At 43.5% G+C, this 18,126-nt stretch overlaps 1 protein-coding gene across 4 annotated transcripts; it reads right to left on the minus strand.

The window, feature by feature from the left end:
- Positions 1-1,145: 1,145 nt before the first annotated feature.
- LOC117050299 (malignant fibrous histiocytoma-amplified sequence 1 homolog) lies at positions 1,146-17,228 on the minus strand. 4 transcript variants are annotated; one of them, XM_033155877.1, is made up of 11 exons: positions 17,090-17,228; positions 15,051-15,930; positions 13,849-14,140; positions 12,246-12,435; positions 10,562-10,752; positions 9,031-9,512; positions 8,247-8,404; positions 5,258-5,417; positions 4,061-4,131; positions 2,780-2,880; positions 1,146-1,393 (listed from the first exon to the last, which is right to left on the minus strand). In XM_033155877.1, the coding sequence occupies exons 1-11, from the start codon at positions 17,106-17,108 to the stop codon at positions 1,376-1,378; spliced, it is 2,562 nt and encodes an 853-aa protein (XP_033011768.1). In that variant the 5' UTR covers positions 17,109-17,228; the 3' UTR covers positions 1,146-1,375. The 4 variants fall into 4 exon arrangements, 2 of the variants coding, with proteins under 2 accessions (XP_033011768.1, XP_033011780.1); XR_004427075.1 differs by lacking the exons at positions 1,146-1,393; positions 2,780-2,880 and having other exon boundaries at positions 8,273-8,404; XR_004427077.1 differs by lacking the exons at positions 1,146-1,393; positions 2,780-2,880; positions 8,247-8,404.
- Positions 17,229-18,126: the final 898 nt, after the last annotated feature.

Raw genomic sequence — 18,126 nt, forward strand, 5'->3', positions numbered from 1 at the left:
TCAGTGTGGTCAGAAGGTGGCGGACTGCCTGAAGGCCAAGCTTTGATTTTTAGCTTCACACTCCTCTCCTCCCTGATGAGTTTCAGATGGCTACTTTAAGCTGCCTGGTAGTTTGAAGGAGGTGGAGCAAACCAATCTTCCCAGAAGCTGAATATGAAAACGCTATCCAAATCATAGCACAAAAACCGTTCTTGTAAAATTCACAGCCCTTGAAGTGACAAAACCAAGAGCGGAGCCAGCCATAACCAGAGCACTTGGTTGCCTACAGTGAATGAAGGAAGGGAGAATACTAATAAGATCTGGAATGAAGCCTCTGCCACCTCCCAGTTATAACACTATTTTCTCTCTACAAAATTCCCTTAAAAAAAAAAAATCTAAAAGCTTGAAAATTCAGTATGTGTTTATATGGTTGTTGTTTTTATAGGGGTGGTATAGGAGAGTTTGTTTCTGGTGCTCATTAAATATTGGCGCTCTTTATATGGCATTGTTATTTATTTATTATTTTTATTATTTATATACTGCCCTTTATCAAAAGATCCCAGGAAAGTGTACATCATTAAAACGACATTTTGCAGGGCATGGTAAGAGACAGCATAATAAAGTAATCAGAAAAAACATTTCAAATGTACTGTACGCAGTGCTGAATCAGAGGACCTGTTTCTCGAGCAAAGAGGCACCAGCATTACTCCATTAACTCTTGTGAAACTACACTTGTCATTGTTGAAGATACTGGAGTGTACTTTTTGTCTTGCTACCTGTCCAGATCCCTTGAGAATGGGCAGCTCAAACACTCCAGCTAATGTCCTTCTGACACGCCTTAACTTTCCTGTTAATAGTGTATCCGAAAGTTCTATTTTTACTTGTTACTATAATTGCAGTTCCTGTGACCACTTTGGGTTCTCCCTGCCTGTTGATACCAAGCACTGTATTCCTTGTAGCACTTGCTAAAAACATTATTGTGTAGACAAACCTACCTAGATGCTTAGAAAGCTGCTGTGGGTTTTTATTTTATTTTTTTAACTCTGAGGTGTTTTTTTTACAAATGTGGTGTATAAATGTTATGAAACAAATAAATGAATTTAATTTTTTTAATTGCATATAATCCACTTAAAGTGAATGATGAATCATGCTGAAGAATCCCTGCAAATTGTTCTGTAACTTATGGTAGAAGTTTATTAGATTGCATACTTGCACTTCTGTTCACATATATCTGTAAATAAATTGGCACTCTACCATGGAATTTGCATTGCATTTTCAACCTACGGTGGTCAAACTGTCAGTTTAGAATGAAGCGTTTCTAAGGTGCCGCATGGACCAAATGTGTCTGTGAAAATCTCTGCAAATGTTGCTGGCAATTTTTCTTGCATGGCTCTTGTCATTTGTCCAGGATATTCTGCAACAAAACAGGTTAATGGCATAAAATTACAGAAGTAGCCATTTTGTTAAAAGAAGACAACTTAATTTAGAATGTGTCAGAATTATTTAATAACATTTTATTGAAGGACACTCTGGGTCCCTTCACACCATGTCTTTAAAGCACCGTGGTACCTCTTTAAACCAATCATGGGTGCCGAGGGGTTGTTAGGCAACCCCTATTCCCCTCCACAAGGAGAAGGGAACGACAGAGGATGAGATGGTTGGACAGTGTTCTCGAAGCAACTAGCATGAGTTTGGCCAAACTGCGGGAGGCAGTGGAGGATAGGGGTGCCTGGCGTGCTCTGGTCCATGGGGTCACGAAGAGTCGGACACAACTGAACGACAACAAAATTCCCCTCCAACAGCTTGCAGTTTCCCAATCAATCCGTTTTACTAGGGAATTGTACTTCTGTTAATAGAATAGGGGTCTGCCTTTTAGTACAGAGCAAGCAGAGGAGCAATCTTCAATCATAGCACTAGGGTCCGTAGTACTAATACAGAGAGAAAATCCCTCTGTCAAGATTTCTCGTTTCATTATTGCAAAATGCAAATAAATATTGGGTGAGCTTTGCAGGGTTTTTTTTTCTTAAGCTGTGCTAATAATTCAGGTGAAACTCGAAAAATTAGAATGTCGTGGAAAAGTTCATTTATGTAAGCAATAGTTTTCATTAGCTACTGGAGTTTAATATACGAGATAGACTCATGACATGCAAAGCGAGATATGTCAAGCCTTTATTTGTTATAATTGTGATGATTATGGCATTCATCTGATGAAAACCCCAAAGTTGAGATTGTTAATTTGGGGTTCTCATCAGCTGTACACCATAATCATCACAATTATAACAAATAAAGGCTTGACATATCTCGCTTTGCATGTCATGAGTCTATCTCCTATATTAGTTTCAACTTTTAAGTTGAATTACTGAAAGAAATGAACCTTTCCACAGTATTCTACTTTTCGAGTTTCACCTGTAAGTCAAATAAACATGCTGTATTCGATCACTCTCTAGGAGGAGTAACCAACATGGTGCCCTCCAGCTGTGTTGGACTACAACTCCCATAATCTCTGGTAAGTGGCCTTGCTGCCTGGTGCTGGTGGGAGTTGGCATCCAGACCTCTTTGGAGGGCACTCTGTTGGTTACCCTGCTCTAGGGAATTGCAGTCAGAATTTCCCTAATTGGCACATGGAATTTTGGGGAAACACTCCAGCACTTTTGGGGAGAAAGTGATGAAGATAATATAGCAATACACCTTTTAAGGCTGTATGGTACACTCCAGCAGGACTCATCAAGACCACCTAGACAAAAGTATAAATCCCTAAGAACACAGCATAGTAAACAGCAGCCCACACATACATGCATACCTGACTTTCCACATGGACAGTGCTGGATCCAAAGGTGGCGTTGCCATAGCTGGTGACATAATACTGTGCAGGGGCCTGGGTAATGCTCCGTTCACTTGGGACTAAAACAATAACATGGTTAGTTTTTCAGCTAGTAAATGTGACTACTGACTGGGTGCATACTCCCCCCTTCATACTCTTAGTTTTGCACTGCTATTTCATATTCCCAGTGGGGTTTTTGTGGTACTCACTGATAATCGCACACCAGTACTTTCTTTTTTATGCTGCCCATGGCAGCCAATTTTTGCTGACACCCCACAGTAAGAGTGCCAGAACCTTTTCCTTCCTTTCATTCCTTTAAACTAAAAAAGCACTGCATTTTATGATGCTTTGAGCAAGTAGAAGAGGCAGCCAAAGCACAAACTCTGGGCAGTATGCTAAAATGGTAGCCGTAATGGAAATTACTGTATGAAGGCCTGAGGGGAGGGGAGCAAGGGCGCACTAGGCCAGCGGTGCCAGCTTGAATAAAATATTGGGGAGGGGGACTAGGTAAGCCCCTACCCACATAAACGATCACATGACACTGCATGCACACACACCCCATGTCCATCAACGTGGGGGGGCAGTCTCCTCAAATATTTTAGGGGGGGTTCCAAAGGGACTGCAGTGCCTAGGAGTTGGCTCCTATGCACTGGGCTATGGACACGAGTCAAGAGATGGAAAGCTCCCACCAGTCACCTCCTTGCTGTACTTCGGCAAGATCCTCTGATTCAAAACACCCCTACTAGTATGATACTGTAATACCAGCAATTAGAGTAGCTCCTGTTTTGGCCACAATCCAGTGCAGAGGTAAATGTGCTTAAACCCACTGAAATCAATTGCTTAACTATTAGTTTGCTTTCTATATCACCCCCCAACGCATTCACAAAACAAAACAGAAGCAGCAACGGGTGCACTTCAGAGGGCAATACAGTCATACCTTGCTTCTTGAACAGAATCTGTTCCAGAAGTCCATTTGACTTTCAAAAACCAAGGCGCAGCTTCCAATTGGCTGCAGGAGCTTCCTGCACTCAATCAGAAGCCACAGAAGCTGCATCGGATGTTCAGCTTCCAAAAAAAGTTCGCAAACCAGAACACTCACTTCCGGGTTTGCGGCATTCAGGAGCCAAAACATTTTGAGTTGCAAGGCGTTCGACAACCGAGGTACAACTGTACTTGATGGTCTCTCCTCAGCTCCTGCCCCACACCAGCCAGGTTTAAATGTGTCTACAGTTGGATGAAACCTGAAATCTCCAGTCTCACCTTTTGGTAACAGCAGCTCAGTTTCAAATTGAAAGGCACAAGTTCCACATGTTTTTATTTCTTCTTTGGTCCTTTGGAGAAGGGAAGGAGAAGAAAGGTTTTTTTAAAAAAGTACCAAGGCAACAGTAAACAGATTTTGTGATCAAAACATTTATTTTTTGGGTAACTCTTCAGCTTGAAGGATGGCAACACAAAGGCTGTGTACACACTACAGCACTTTTGAAGTGCATTTCCTCCCCCTGAAAATAATTCTGGTCTGTTAAGGACTGCTGGGAATTGTACCTCTGTGAACAATAAATTGCCAGTGCCCAGAATTCTTTGGGTGAAAGAATGGGCTTTAGGGGTACAGTGTGTACACAGCCTAAGGCAGGGACGGGACATCTGTGGCCCTCCAGATCAGATAATTGCTGGACTACAGTTTCCATCATTCCTGACAACTCACCATGCTGGCTGGCACTGATGGGAATTGAGTTCAACTACATGTGAAGGGCTCACCAGTGCACTAGCGGTTGTATTCCCACATCGGTCATACTCAAGAGTACACCCACTGAAACTTATGCACATAACTTAGGTACATTAATTCAAATGTGCTGATTCTGAGTAAAACAATCCTAAGATGCTGGACATACAAAAGCCTACTCAAATCTCACCAAACCACTGCTAAGCTCTTGCGGGGGGGGGGAGCGAGGAGTACACAATGATTGGTCTTGACATATCAAATAAGAGGTGATAAGAAAGATGGACAGTAATTTGTTTCTTGATATCACTAGTGGAATATGGTGGAGCAAAACAAAATGGCCCCATTGGAAATATATGAAAGTTTTTTAATTGACTTTGATGGGTACAGAGCCATCCTCCTAGTTGCTTTGAATTCAGAGCATTTTGCCTCTGGGCCAACATCAGGGCTTTGTTTGAAATACACTATGTGTTCTCAGGGTATGGCCAAAGCTACTGTAGTTGTAAGTTAAACATTATGCAAATAACAAAAGGTACCTGTGTTGGCCCATAAGAAAAAAATCAAAATCCATATTAAGGCAATACCTTTATTAGGCTAACCAAAATGTCACTAAACATGTGCAAGATTTGAAGTTCTCCAGCAGCCTTCATCGTGGAAGATGGAATTTGCTGCTTTTACTGCTGAAAAGTTAGGAAAATTCATGCTCTTGGGGCAGGGGAGCAGAGGGATGAGATACTTACACTGTGCTTTTGTCATCCACATCTGGCCAGACAAATTCTGCAGGGCAGCCAGCTGTCCGACAAGGTGTCTTGATGCAAAGATGGAGACCAGGCCACTCCTCCAAGAGTTTATTGCTGATGGAGATTATTGTCATAACAAAGTCCCACACCAACTGGAATCCTTTAAAAGACAACAGAGAAACGGAACTAAGTGGGATTTTCTGTCTAGATAGTTGGCTAAAGGGAAATGTCAACAGATGCATCTTTTTAGCCAACAGAAGTTGTTGGCAAAACAATTTATCTGCAAAAAATAAACAAATTACCAAAAACAACAAAGACTCCTGTAGTACCCTAAAGGCAGCAAACCTAGCTTTCATAGACTACAGTCCACTTCATCAGATGCATTAAATGTTACCCCAACTTGCAGGCGCATTTGTACATCATTGGGGAGGAAACTGTAAACAGTGAGATCAGAAGGGAAGAGATGCAGAAAAATGCAGGCATAACAGTGACTATTCACAAAAATGTGGTTAACACAAACAAACTGGCATCAGCAAGGGCACAGCCACTAGACCCCTGACAACCTTCGAAAACCTCATCCTAATGACAAAGGACACGGCAGAGGGTTGATATCCACAATATACAAAATACTACTCAAAAATGCCATGAGCTCCCTAGACACAATCAAAAAACAATGGGAGGATGACATAGGATACGAAATCAACCCCACCCAATGGACCAGAATGTGGTCTAAACCCCCCTTTAAATGCATATCAACGAAAAGAAGATAACTCACCCTAAAACTAACCTACAGATGGTATCTAACGCCAAGAAAATTAGTGCTAATACGCCTAGGAACCTCACCAAAATGCTGGGGAGGGTGCACCTCCACAGGCACATACTTCCACATGTGGTGGGAGTGCCCCAAAATCCAACCATTCTGGACAACAACCATACGAGAAATATGTAAAATAACCAAGCAAGTGTTAGAAACCACCCCAGAATTGGTCTTACTAAACATCTTCCAATATAATAATGCCCACTTACAACACAAAGAACTCATAATCCATCTACTCTCAGCAGCCAGAAACATCATAACCAGACACTGGAAAGACCTGTCAGGAGTAACCATGGAATAATGGTACCAAGTAGTATGGGAAACAGCCCTACTAGAAAAATTAACCAGTAACCTGAAACTGACACAGGGACAAACAGAAGAAGACACCTTCACCCCGGTATGGTTCCCCTTCATCTCACACGCAGCCCAACAAGACAATGACAAAAATCTACCGACAGCATACAAATCAATATGGCTAACCTGACCAAAAACACTCACCCACCCCACTCACACAGGAAACCAAAGATCACCACAACCAACCACAAATGATCAATCACACCCTATGCCAATCCCGACCTCTCTCACTACCAAACAAGCACAAGCGAACAACTGAGAACCTACACAAACAACACTGACACCAAACCCTACATATATTAAGGAAAATAGAAACATTGTCACCCCACCTCACCCATCCCCCCATCCCACCCACCTCTTTCCTCCTTCTCTCCCTAATGTCTTGACAACCAAAACTGATTTGTAAAAATGTTACATGGAAAAAATACGAGAGACATTGCACACACTTTTGTAAATCAAGAAAATCTTTAATAAAAAAAGCAAGGGCAGAGCCACAGCACACATATAAAGTGCATTCAACCCACATTTAAACCACGTGGCTTCCCCCAAAGAATCCAGGGGGCTATAGTTTCTCCCCACAGATCTACAATTGCCAGTATCCTTTGCAAACTACCGTTTCCAGGATTCTTTGGAGAATGTTATGTGCTTTCAAAGGTGTGTTGGGTGTACTTTAAATGTATGATGCTAATCAACACATCATCAAATAAACCATTATGCTTATTCAATCCACAAGTGAATAGAACTGAAACCAAACAAGTCCCAAAGTTTTGCACTCGTTTTGCACTAAAAAAACCACGTCTTGTACCACTCTCCAAACTGAGGAATTGATACAGCAAACCATGGTTCACAGGTAACACCCAAGAATCCAACATTGTCTGATTCACTCCACACTGGTGCAAAATGCAGGGTTTGTGGTGCAAAAGCTTGGCACTGGTTTGGGGGGGGGACCCCAAATTTCAGGGTACGTAGTTGATGAAGCTTTCCATTGAATTACATTTGAAAGTTCATTATTATCACTTGTGGGGTTGAGTCAGCACAATTTTTAATCACACTACATGCTGGCTCACCAATGCTAGGGTGTTTATGTTATTAACTGCTGCCACAGTTAGTAAGGTATTTATCTTCACCTGTGCTTTTCCACATTTCCTTTCCCCCCTGACCTCATTGTTTACAAATCCCTCCCCCAATCATGTATAAATCTACCTGCAACTCAGGATAACACTACATGCATCTGAAACTGCCAAATTTAACCTACGCAAAAGTTTTCTGCTGTTTTGTGCCTGAGTTTGGTGCTGCCACCATCGGGTCTGTGTTGGCACATCAAATCAAGCTTCAGAATTACTGTATATTCTGGCGTATAAGACTACTTTTTAATCCAGGAAAATCTTCTCAAAAGTCGGGGGTCGTCTTATACGCCGGGTGGAGAATCTGCGGTCGAGTATATCTAAAACTCTATATTTTAACTGGAAAAGTTGGGGGTCATCTTATACGCCGGGTGGAGAATCTGCGGTCGAGTATATCTCAAACTCTATATTTTAACTGGAAAAGTTGGGGGTCGTCTTATACGCCGGGTGGAGAATCTGCGGTCGAGTATATCTCAAACTCTATATTTTAACTGGAAAAGTTGGGGGTCGTCTTATATGCCCAGTCATCTTATACGCCGGAAAATATGGTAGCACCCTAAACCAAGCATGAGCCTATCTGCTCCAAGTTTTGTGCTTGATATACAATAATGCTGGCTTTTCAGGTGAAAGACAAAGGAAGGAGATCATTTCTAACATCCAGCAAAGTGAGTCAAAGTTTGTCCTTCTGTGGTACCTGCCCTCTCAGCTGGTTTTCTGCACCTGAGTTCAATGTAGCTGTATCCTTTCTGGTTGTTCGCTTTGATCAGTAAAGGTTTGCCACTGCAGATGAGCAGGCATATCGCTTTTGCAACCCAGTGGGTTGAGAAGAAGGAGCAAGCTTTAACCATGAGCCTGGAAAGAGAGAAACAACAGCCAATGCCTCCAGATCCCATCATGGATGCGCACAACATATTTCATTGTGTGTGCAGCCAGGGAATATATGAATAGATACGATAGATAGATAGATAGATAGATAGATAGATAGATAGATAGATAGATAGATAAATAAATAATTCTTGGTTGTAAATGATATTGGTTTAATTTCTCAAACAAACAAAAGAAACTAAAACTTAACTTTTTAAATTAAACTTTACTTAAAAAATACTAACTGATCAAAAGAGACACAAAATAGCAAAATTTTGCTGTAGTGCAATTTTTGCTTGATAATTTCTGGGGGAAATGTATGTATTTTTTGTGGCTGCCCCAGGTTATGCAAATCAGCCAATTTTCAGGACTGCGGCCCAAATTCAAAGGAGACTGCAAACAGCAGAAATTGGTCACAAGCTGGGCCATCGCTTCATATAGCCTCTATGCGATCAGCAGTCTGTTTAACCAGAACTTTTTTTTTCAGCTGGAACTCACCAGAACTTAGTTCCAGCCCCTCTCAGGTGGGCACAATTGCCATTCTAAGAGGAGGGAGGTGTTCTTGGTAAGTTCTGGCACCTTTCCCCCTAAAAAATAGTACTGTGTTTAACTACCTTTTGAAGAAGCCCTCTGGGATCTCTGGGGAAAAGTAGACATGGATATGAAGGTCTTCTGTGTGGTCTCCACCCCACATTTTGGAAACCTCCTCACTCTGGTTGAGATAAGTGGGAAATAAGTAGTGAGTGTCCTCATTGGCTTGTGTGGCTTCCCACGGCAATCCAGGCACAAACACTCGGGCTCTTGGATTGAGCCCCTCTGCATTTCTGACCTCCAGACAGATCTCAAAGTGCTCCAACAGGCTAAAGAGCTTCCCCTTCTGAGATCTGCTGCCCACCATTTCCTCAAAGACATCTCTCATGCCGTCCAAGTAGAGCTGGTGTTTGAGCAAAGCTCTCATGGCCTTCTGGCACAACATGGCCTTTGACTTGAATGCCCACACCCAGTTGGCCCGGTCTCGAATGGTGGCATGTTCTGCTATCAAGATGTCCACAGCAATGCTCTCCAGCTGCTGCGTCAGGCCATACCGGACAAGAGTCTGGAAGAACAGAAGCATTAAAAAAAAAAACAGGCATAGAAATATTATGTCTTAAATACACGCCAGGTAAGGCTCACACTTTCCCTAGATCAGGGGTAGCAAATACATTCTTCAGATGTTTTGGACCACAACTCCCATCAGCCCAAGCCAGCATGATCAGTACACAGTGATGATGAAAAAATATTTGAAAGCACCAAGTTGGGGAAGCCTGCCTAACCCTATTAGCATATGCTGCAGCTATTAGGAGTAATTGAAAGCAAAATGGCTTCCAGCAAAGATGTGGGTGGCAGGGGGGAATTCAAAACTAGTCTCTCTCAGTAGCTGATAAAGCACAGGTGAATCAACACACGTGCCTAGCTAGTCCATCCCGCAGTATTATCTGTAATCCTATTGTGAGATGCAGTGCCCCTGCTGATGCAGTGTTTCAAAGATGGTGGGGGGGGGGACTGTTCCTATAGTCCATTCCTTGCTATCTTTCTATAGCCTATTGATAAACCCTTTCGAGCAAGAGGTCTCATTTAGACAGTAATTACCTGAAGTCCCTATTTTGTGCTAGAACACAACCAAGAAAGTCATAAAAGTCCTGCATTCTCCTCTACAGCTTGCAGTGTGAACATGCTGATCCGAAGGACATGCTTGAAGGATCAGGCGTGGTGAAGTTGCACTACTGATTCCCTCAATCAGGTTCAAACTAGATGTGGTTAGTGGGGACAACAAGATAACTCCCTCCTGTAACGCGGCATTAACCACTCCCTGGACACATCCGGCCAATTTCCATCTACTGAATTTTATAGTGGTGTATAATTAAAAGGCACAGAACATCCGTTTGTAAAGCCGTTGGCAACCTCAGGCTGAACCTTGGCACTCTAAAGCATGTTTTCTGTTGACCTCCTAGACAACTTTCTGTTGTGACGTGGTAAATAAATAAATGCTACATGCTTGTGTGGCACCTCCATTTTCATTCCCCTTCTAGCTAACTACAGAGAATCAATGTCTCTACAGCCGAAAGGGATCTGGTGTGGAAGCAGCCAAGGACACCTGGCACTCACTTTGAAGATGGTTATGAGAATGTCTGGGCATAGAAACACTGTGCTCTCCAGCTGCTTGACCTCTTCGTACCACACGATTAGCCCAATGCGGTGAAGGTATCTCAGGATATCCCGCAGAAGTTCTACATCAAGGTGGGTGAGGTGATACTGATAGGAAAGCTCTCTGTGTAACAGACTGAGATCCATCATACCTAAAGGACCATTAGAAGAAGACTTGTTTCTAGTGACTGCAAGGGACCCACAGAATGAAATACTTTGAGTAAGCACATTTGGGATCAACCTATCCGTAGGTAGGGGTGGATGGATTGGTCAAATTTGGATTCTCTCCGTTTCTCATATTTCCACTCCTAAACTCATTTATCCACATAGCTATTTATTTATAAATTTTGAAGAATGGTTGGCTGTCTTTCAGTTTGCGTATTGTTTCAGAAAGTGTGAATTAGGTAAGGTTTGTCTCTAGATGTGATCTGAACGTCTTCCCCATCCCTGTCTGTGATTGAAATGCTGTAGTTCTGCTGCTGGAGCAGAACTAGAGGAGGACAGTAAATATTAAAGAGGTCAGTGCTAATGAAGAATCACATCCTGGCTCCTTCAGCAGGTTAACAACTGCTTTGGAATTCATTGTAGATCTGGGAATGTGTAAATACTCCCATGGTTTTAAATTTGAATGTTTGGGGAGTTTTCTCTGTGGTCTTGCTGCAGAAGGGATCAGGGCCATCAACCAGTGATCATTTTATTTTATTTAATATGCTTTATACTTTGTTCAAATGTTGTTATTATGCTTTAATTGGATTTTTATGTGGTTACTGGATTTTTTTTATTTTTAAAACGGGGGCCTGCCCAACTTTTCAGGCTGAGCGAACTATAAAAATAAGCAAATTGACCACGGAAGAGAAGCCAGTATCAGCCTCCTGCTATCGCCCCAGCTGCCTGAGGGACTGACTCAGAGAGACTTCGGTTCTCCCCCAAGCAATCTAGAGGCCATCTCCTTTATTGCAAGTGTTTATGAGATGGCTGTGATGGTGGCTGTGTATTTCAGCGAAATACACTCTGTACACAGGAAACTGCCATCTACTGACTACTGGTCCATCTTGCTCAGTTTTCATCTATGCCATGGGTAGGCAAACTAAGGCCCAGGGGCTGGATGCAGCCCAATCGCCTTCTAAATCTGGCCCGCAGACGGTGTGGGAATCAGAGTGTTTTTACATGAGTAGAATGTGTCCTTTTATTTAAGATGCATCTCTGGGTTATTTGTGGGGCCTGCCCTGGTGTTTTTGCATGAGAAGAATGTATGCCTTTAATTTAAAATGCATCTCTGAATTATTTGTGGGGCATAGGAATACGTTCATTCCCCCCCCCCTTTCAAAATATAGTCCGGCCCCCGACAAGGTCTGAGGGATGGTGGACCGGCCCCCTGCTGAATAAGTTTGCTGACCCCTGATCTATGCTGATGATCTCCAGGGTTTCAAGGCAGGGAGTCTTTCCCAGGAGATGCTGGGGAATGAACTGGGAACCTTCCACATGCAAAGAATGCAGATGTACTACCCCAAGCGACATCTCTTCCCAAATGTTTAGAAGGACCCTGTTCTGCATCATGACTTCACCTATTCAAGGGCTAGGATCTTGCATTTAAAAGGGGGAAGAGAGGAGAGGCGCAAAATGCCCATTCATAGCAGTTACTTGCCATGCTCTGCCAACTCTTCATTTTTTTGCACAATATTCACAATTGCAGCTTCTACTTGCTTGTAGATAGGGGGGAGCACTTGGATGACATTCGGGAAGACAGCTTCATTCTTGACGTGCTTCAGAATTGTGCCTTCGAGCGTTTTGATGTCCTCGTAATCCATGCAATTGACGGGAACAAGGTCCAAAACCTGGGGCAAAAATATATACAGATACCACAAACAAACAAAGCAAAACTCCAAACAGTTTACAAGCAAGCAACAGATGCAAACAACCAAAACTCAGATTGGCATCTTGTTATTCTGGTGGGCAGACCATGGTTTATGCATGCTGGTGGGCAGGGGGTTTACTCGTGTCATAGAACTTGAGATTCCTACAATCAAACTAAATCTCTAGAATGGACATGAGCAGATGAAAGGAAGTATCTTATTCATACAGTATTTAAGTGAAAGGAGTCATCTATCAGCGGTGGTTGGATGCGTCCTCCCAGATCTGAAGATGTATGCCTCAAAGAATCAACTGCTGGGGAACAATAACATCAGGTTCCACTTGTGGGATGCCCACAGGCACAAGGCTAGCCACTACTGGAAGCAGGTCGCTGGGCAGGGCCAGAGGAAAAACGGGGTGGATCAACTCATGTAAATTTTACCTTTGTACAGGAGGATAGCTTGTAATTCACTCACACACTGCTCTCGGTCCTGCATTCAGGCAAGTAAGAGACATTATCAGAGTTCAAGGACACATTCCAGCTGGGCCGAAGCACTCGTGGAAGGTGTAAAAGTAAGGCCAGTGAGTGGTGTGGGCTGGCAAAAGGGGTGTGTGGTTAGGGCGGGTCTCAATGGCCTGCAGCATGAGCCTCAAGGGCCATTAAGACTGGCCCCCGGATCTGAGGTTCCCACCCCTGGAATGAATGGACTTTTGGTCTGCTCTAGGCACCTTCTTTTGTTCTTAAGGTTCAATGTCCCAGCCTCCACAATGTCCATATACACCCCCCCCCCAACAAAGTTGCTGCTTGTTCACATCCCTCTTTTGACTAAGGAGTTGACAAATTGGGCGCCAGATGGCACCACTCAGGAGAGAGCCATGTTACTGCCTATGCTTTCTGACTGCTGTATGGAAAAGCACATGAATCTGACCTTTGAAGAGTTTGTAAATAAACTATTTTTAACATCCCAAACATGTTTTTCCCCCTATGATGGGAAAGTGGGAAGTTTCGGAACTCACAAGGACATATTTTAAAGGCCCAACAGTCTATTTTTACACATTTCACTTTGCTGCATATTTTGTGATTTTAAATCTCTGCTCACCCAAGGGTACTTATCCCAAACCTGAATTTTGCCATCCAGGGAATTCTCTTTTTATCTACTTAATTTTTCTTTCCCAACCAACACACTCTTGGGAGTTTACATCACATCATATTCTGTAATGCAGGGACTGGAAACTTGTGGCCCTCCAGATGTTGCTGGACTCCTAACTCAGGTCAAGCCACAGCCATTGTAACTGATGGTCGGGGAGTTCTGTCCAACAACATCTGACGGGACACAGATTTCCCACCCCTGCTGTAGGGCATCCTAAATATTCAAAATACATCACATTTTCCTTACTGTAAGGGTGCAGTTCTCCATTTCCTTCAGCCTATTCCACTGGTCCACAAAGAACTCTGATTCCTCATTGTCCTCCAGGTTGGCAATGAGATGGGCTAAGGTGCTCTTTCTCTCATCCAGCATGTCCTGGATCTTGCTCATTATATCCTCTTTCTTTTCTTTAACCTCCTGCTCACAACAAGCATCTATGTGAGTTCCAACGGGAAGGACCACAGAGTTGGGCACTCGCATAAAGAGGTTGTTAATCCAAAATCCAACAAGCTCCTTGAAGGAGTCATTGCTCCGCTGATACCTGAAAAAGGGAAGTTCCAGATCACTCACAGACTCAGCCCACTGCCCTGACATTGTGTGGGTAAACAAATTTGTTTCTCTAATATTGGTAGCTCACAAAGAGAGTGAGGTCACATTCACACTATGCACTTAAAGCACATGATCTCCCCCAAAGAGTCCTGGGAACTGTGGTTTGTTAAGGGTGCTGGGAATTGTAGTTCTCTGTGGGTAAAGTACAGCTCCCGATATTCTTTCAGGGAAAGATATATGCTTTAAATATATGGTGTGGATGCGACTGGAGCCTAATACAGATATTAAGAAGTGGCCTCTGCTGTGAGAAAATTATATTCTTCCCAGCTTGCAATTGTGGCACCTGTGAAAATATCCATAAAAAGAGAGTAATAAAGATTATCCATAAAAGTAATATTAATCGATTGGTGGTGGCCAAGCAAAAAAGATTTCCTCAGTGAATAATGGAAAGCATGCTTTGTTGTTGTCTTTTTTAATTTAGATGGGGTGCAATGATGGGTAGTGCACCTCCATGTCTAGCTAAGGCCTCTGCAATAGGTTTTAGCCACCTCCGATTTGGAAGAATAGCATGCAGTGCAAGCCTATGCAAGTTTGCTTGGAAGTGTTCAATGGAGCTTACTTCCAAGTGTGCATAGGATTTCAGCCTTAATTAGTTGACTGCTCTCTGGTGGGCACACTAGCAAGGATAAAACTACTGCAATTATCAAGTTTCTGGCTGACAAAAAAAGCTAATTTCATACATAGGAGTACAAATTTAGCCAAAGACAACACATTTAAGTCACATTCACTTATAAACAGCAATGTGAAGCACACATGTAAATCGACCCCGCTGGTGCCAACAGGACTTAAAAGCCATGCTCCCCTTTGCCCTCCCTTCACGAGGTAAGCAAGATGACACTTACTGCTGAAAGTTAATGACTAAGATGACCAGAGCCTGTGGGGTGATGAACATGTGGTGAGTCATATAATATTCCAATTGGCCAGCAAAGTCCCAGAAGAGAAAAGTGAAGCCTTGGATCTGGAACTCGCTGATCTCAATCCCAACGGTCCGCTCTTCCTCTGACATTCGAACTATTTGCCTTTGCTTCAGGCTTTTGCAAATGGTGGACTTCCCTGCTAAGGACATCCCCAGGAACATGGTCTTGACTCGCCTGTCCTCTTCCGCTCGGCTGTTTTGCAGCTGGTCAAAGTAGCTGATGATCTGCCTGAGGCCTCCTGCGCAGACCTCGTAGGGAGGCTCCCGGAGAGGATTCCCGCTGACCTTGAACATCTTCAGAGGCAGCTCCGTGAACATCTTCATGGGAAGCTGGCGCAGCTTGTTGTTATACATGTAGAGCTCTTGCAAACATTTCAGCTCCAAGACCACCAAAGGGATAGCTAGGAACAAGTTGTTGGACAGGTTGAGGTACTGGAGGCTGCTGCAGCAGACTGCCAGGTCCTTGGGAAGGCTATCTAAGCGGTTGTTGTTCAGTCGAAGATGTATCAACTTTGGAAGGCAGGAAAAGACTCCCTCTGGGATAACGCGGATTTGGTTCTGATTGAGTTCCAGCTTCTCCAGATGGACCAAGCTCCTGATTTCCTCTGGGAAGTCTATGATATCATTTTTCGACAAAATCAGCTTTTTCAGGTTGCAAAGTTTTGCAACCCCAGGGAGCTGTTTCAGCTTGTTCCGGTCTAAATTCAAGCTTTCTATGCCATTATTTTGCAGGACCTCAGGCGGAACCACTCGGAGCCTAAGTCTGGAAAGTGTCACCTCATTGGGGTAGTCTTCTTGCCCTTGATCTGATGAACAGAGGGCACAAGATACTGTGATTTATCATCAAGAAAAAGGACCATTGTTTCCAAGTGAGTAGCTTGCCAAACACTCTGCTCAAATTATTTCATGCCACACACACGGACACAAGTAACGCTCCAGCTCTTAACTGTGTAATGCTAAACACTTTTACTAGGGACAAAGCCCAATTGTTTACAGAGGGAATTATTTCTGACAAACATACAGAGAATTTTACCGTACATCACTTCATCTGGAATTAACCTTTTTCTACTGTTTAGCTGCCTGGTTCTGAGTATAGGAGGGTAGTTAAATTATAACCAGGCTGCTGTAATTGTATATGCACATAAATGCAGGAGAAATTGGAGACGGGATGGGTTAGGACTTGTGGTAATGTGGTATGCTTAAGGTCCTACATAGCCCACTCTTTTATTTTATGTTTGTATGCATTTTATTTATACCCTGCCTTTCCTCTAAGGAGCTCAAGGTGGCAGACATGGTTTTCTTCCTCCCTACTGTATCCTCACAAAAACCCTGTGAGGTAGGTTAAGACTAAGAAGCTGTGACTGGTCCAAGACCACCCAGTGAATTTTTGTCTTTTCAGTCATAAGTCATTCTCACCAAGCTTGACGGATGAGGCAGGACTTAAACTATAGCAACATCCCAGCTCATATAAGTATGCCCCCCCACCACCAGCTCTCATTTCAATACAGTTCCTCTAATGCCAATCAGGCCTACTTCTGAACACATTATTTGAAAGAAAGATCCATTGCGTTGAACACAAAGGGCATAATAAAAGGGACTCATAAGAACAGCCTGCACTGTTGGGGGCTTCCTCTGGCCTTTTCATTGCTGCAGCTCCCGTCGTAGCTGGGGAGTTAAGCCACAGTAGTTGAAAAGGTCAGCTTTAAAACATCTTGCCTCTTCTGTCTGTCACTCAATGTTGCAATGAGAAGGACTGAGAAAGTTCCGATTCCATACACAGCCTGTGCCCATGATTACTATTTTAAAGATGGCAAGTTCTCTCTCTCATCCTAACAAATGGCTGGTAGGGCCCAGCATCAGCACCCAGCACCTGACCAAGCCCTCCTCCAGCACTGCCCCTTCCATTATTTTTCTACTCCACTCCAAGCAGCAGCAATCAGTAGGAATCAAAGGCAAGGTACTCACTAGATCCATGCTGGGCCATGTTGTTGTCCTGCTGCTCCCTGCTTCACAAACCACGGCTATATCCTTCTGACGTAACCATCTGCTTTCATTTCCTCAATTCTCTCTTTCAAAAGCCTTTAAGTCCTTCTCCTTCCCACAATTAATTTCAAAAGACTACACGGCCACATTACCTCTTGCGCAAGATGTGAAACTTTGTGTAGGGCAAAATTGAAAGCTCAACACAGTTAAAATCACCACAGCAGTTTCCCCAGTATATGATTGCCAGTGAAATGGGGGGCGGGATATATATTCCTTCACACTCAAAGGTGTGACCATGGCCCTTTCTTGGAGGGCTGGCCCAAGACATGTTGCTGCCTGAGGCAAAGGACAAAATGGGCACACTCCTCCTTTAAGGTTCTGAAGCCAAGTGGGGAGGTGGTCAAATCTTACTTCAACACCATTGATGGGATAGCCTCCTCTGTTGCCCGAGGGCAGCAGGCTAGCACAGGGCAGGCCATGTGGGGCATAGCATAGGGGAATAGTTGAGAGGGGGCTCAAGAGGAACAGTTGGGGGCCTGCAACCTTAGCCCCCACCCCCACCCCAGCATCTGCCACCTGAGGCAGTTGCTTCCCTCTGCTTAAGGCTAGGGCTAGCCCTGCTTTCTTAAGATTATGATGTTGCTCTCTAGACCAGTCAAACTCCACTTTCAGTTAATAACATCTTCTTATCTGGGGTGAAGGTAGACAAGGACCCATATATGTAGCTATCTTTGTGGCCTTCAGGAGGGAGGGAGAGGATCTTGTCCCCAGCGAAAGCTTTATGGCAGGCCTAACAGACAAAACCTTGACAATGTGTTCTCTTCTTGCTGATAAAGACAGACACACAACTCATAAAGTAGTCCTTCTTGCAAAAGGTTAGAAACAAATCTGTAACTGAAAACGTGGCTGGGTATTATGCTGGTCACCTTATCTAATGGCTTATAGGCAGAGCCCATCATCAGTCAGTGTTTATTCAAAGTTGCTTTTGTGTTGTAATCTGTACATTGGATATTCTTCAT

Source organism: Lacerta agilis, chromosome 1, assembly GCF_009819535.1.
Source record: "Lacerta agilis isolate rLacAgi1 chromosome 1, rLacAgi1.pri, whole genome shotgun sequence".
NCBI classification, from domain to species: Eukaryota; Metazoa; Chordata; class Lepidosauria; order Squamata; family Lacertidae; genus Lacerta; species Lacerta agilis.

Bases quoted from the DNA above. Each gene is read 5' to 3' on its own strand.
- LOC117050299 (XM_033155877.1), bottom strand. The intron at 9,513-10,561 runs GTGAGTGCCAGG...CTGTTCTTCCAG, and splicing joins TTCTCATAACCATCTTCAAA to ACTCTTGTCCGGTATGGCCT. The intron at 8,405-9,030 runs GTAGTTAAACAC...CTCTCTTTCCAG, and splicing joins CCAGAGGGCTTCTTCAAAAG to GCTCATGGTTAAAGCTTGCT.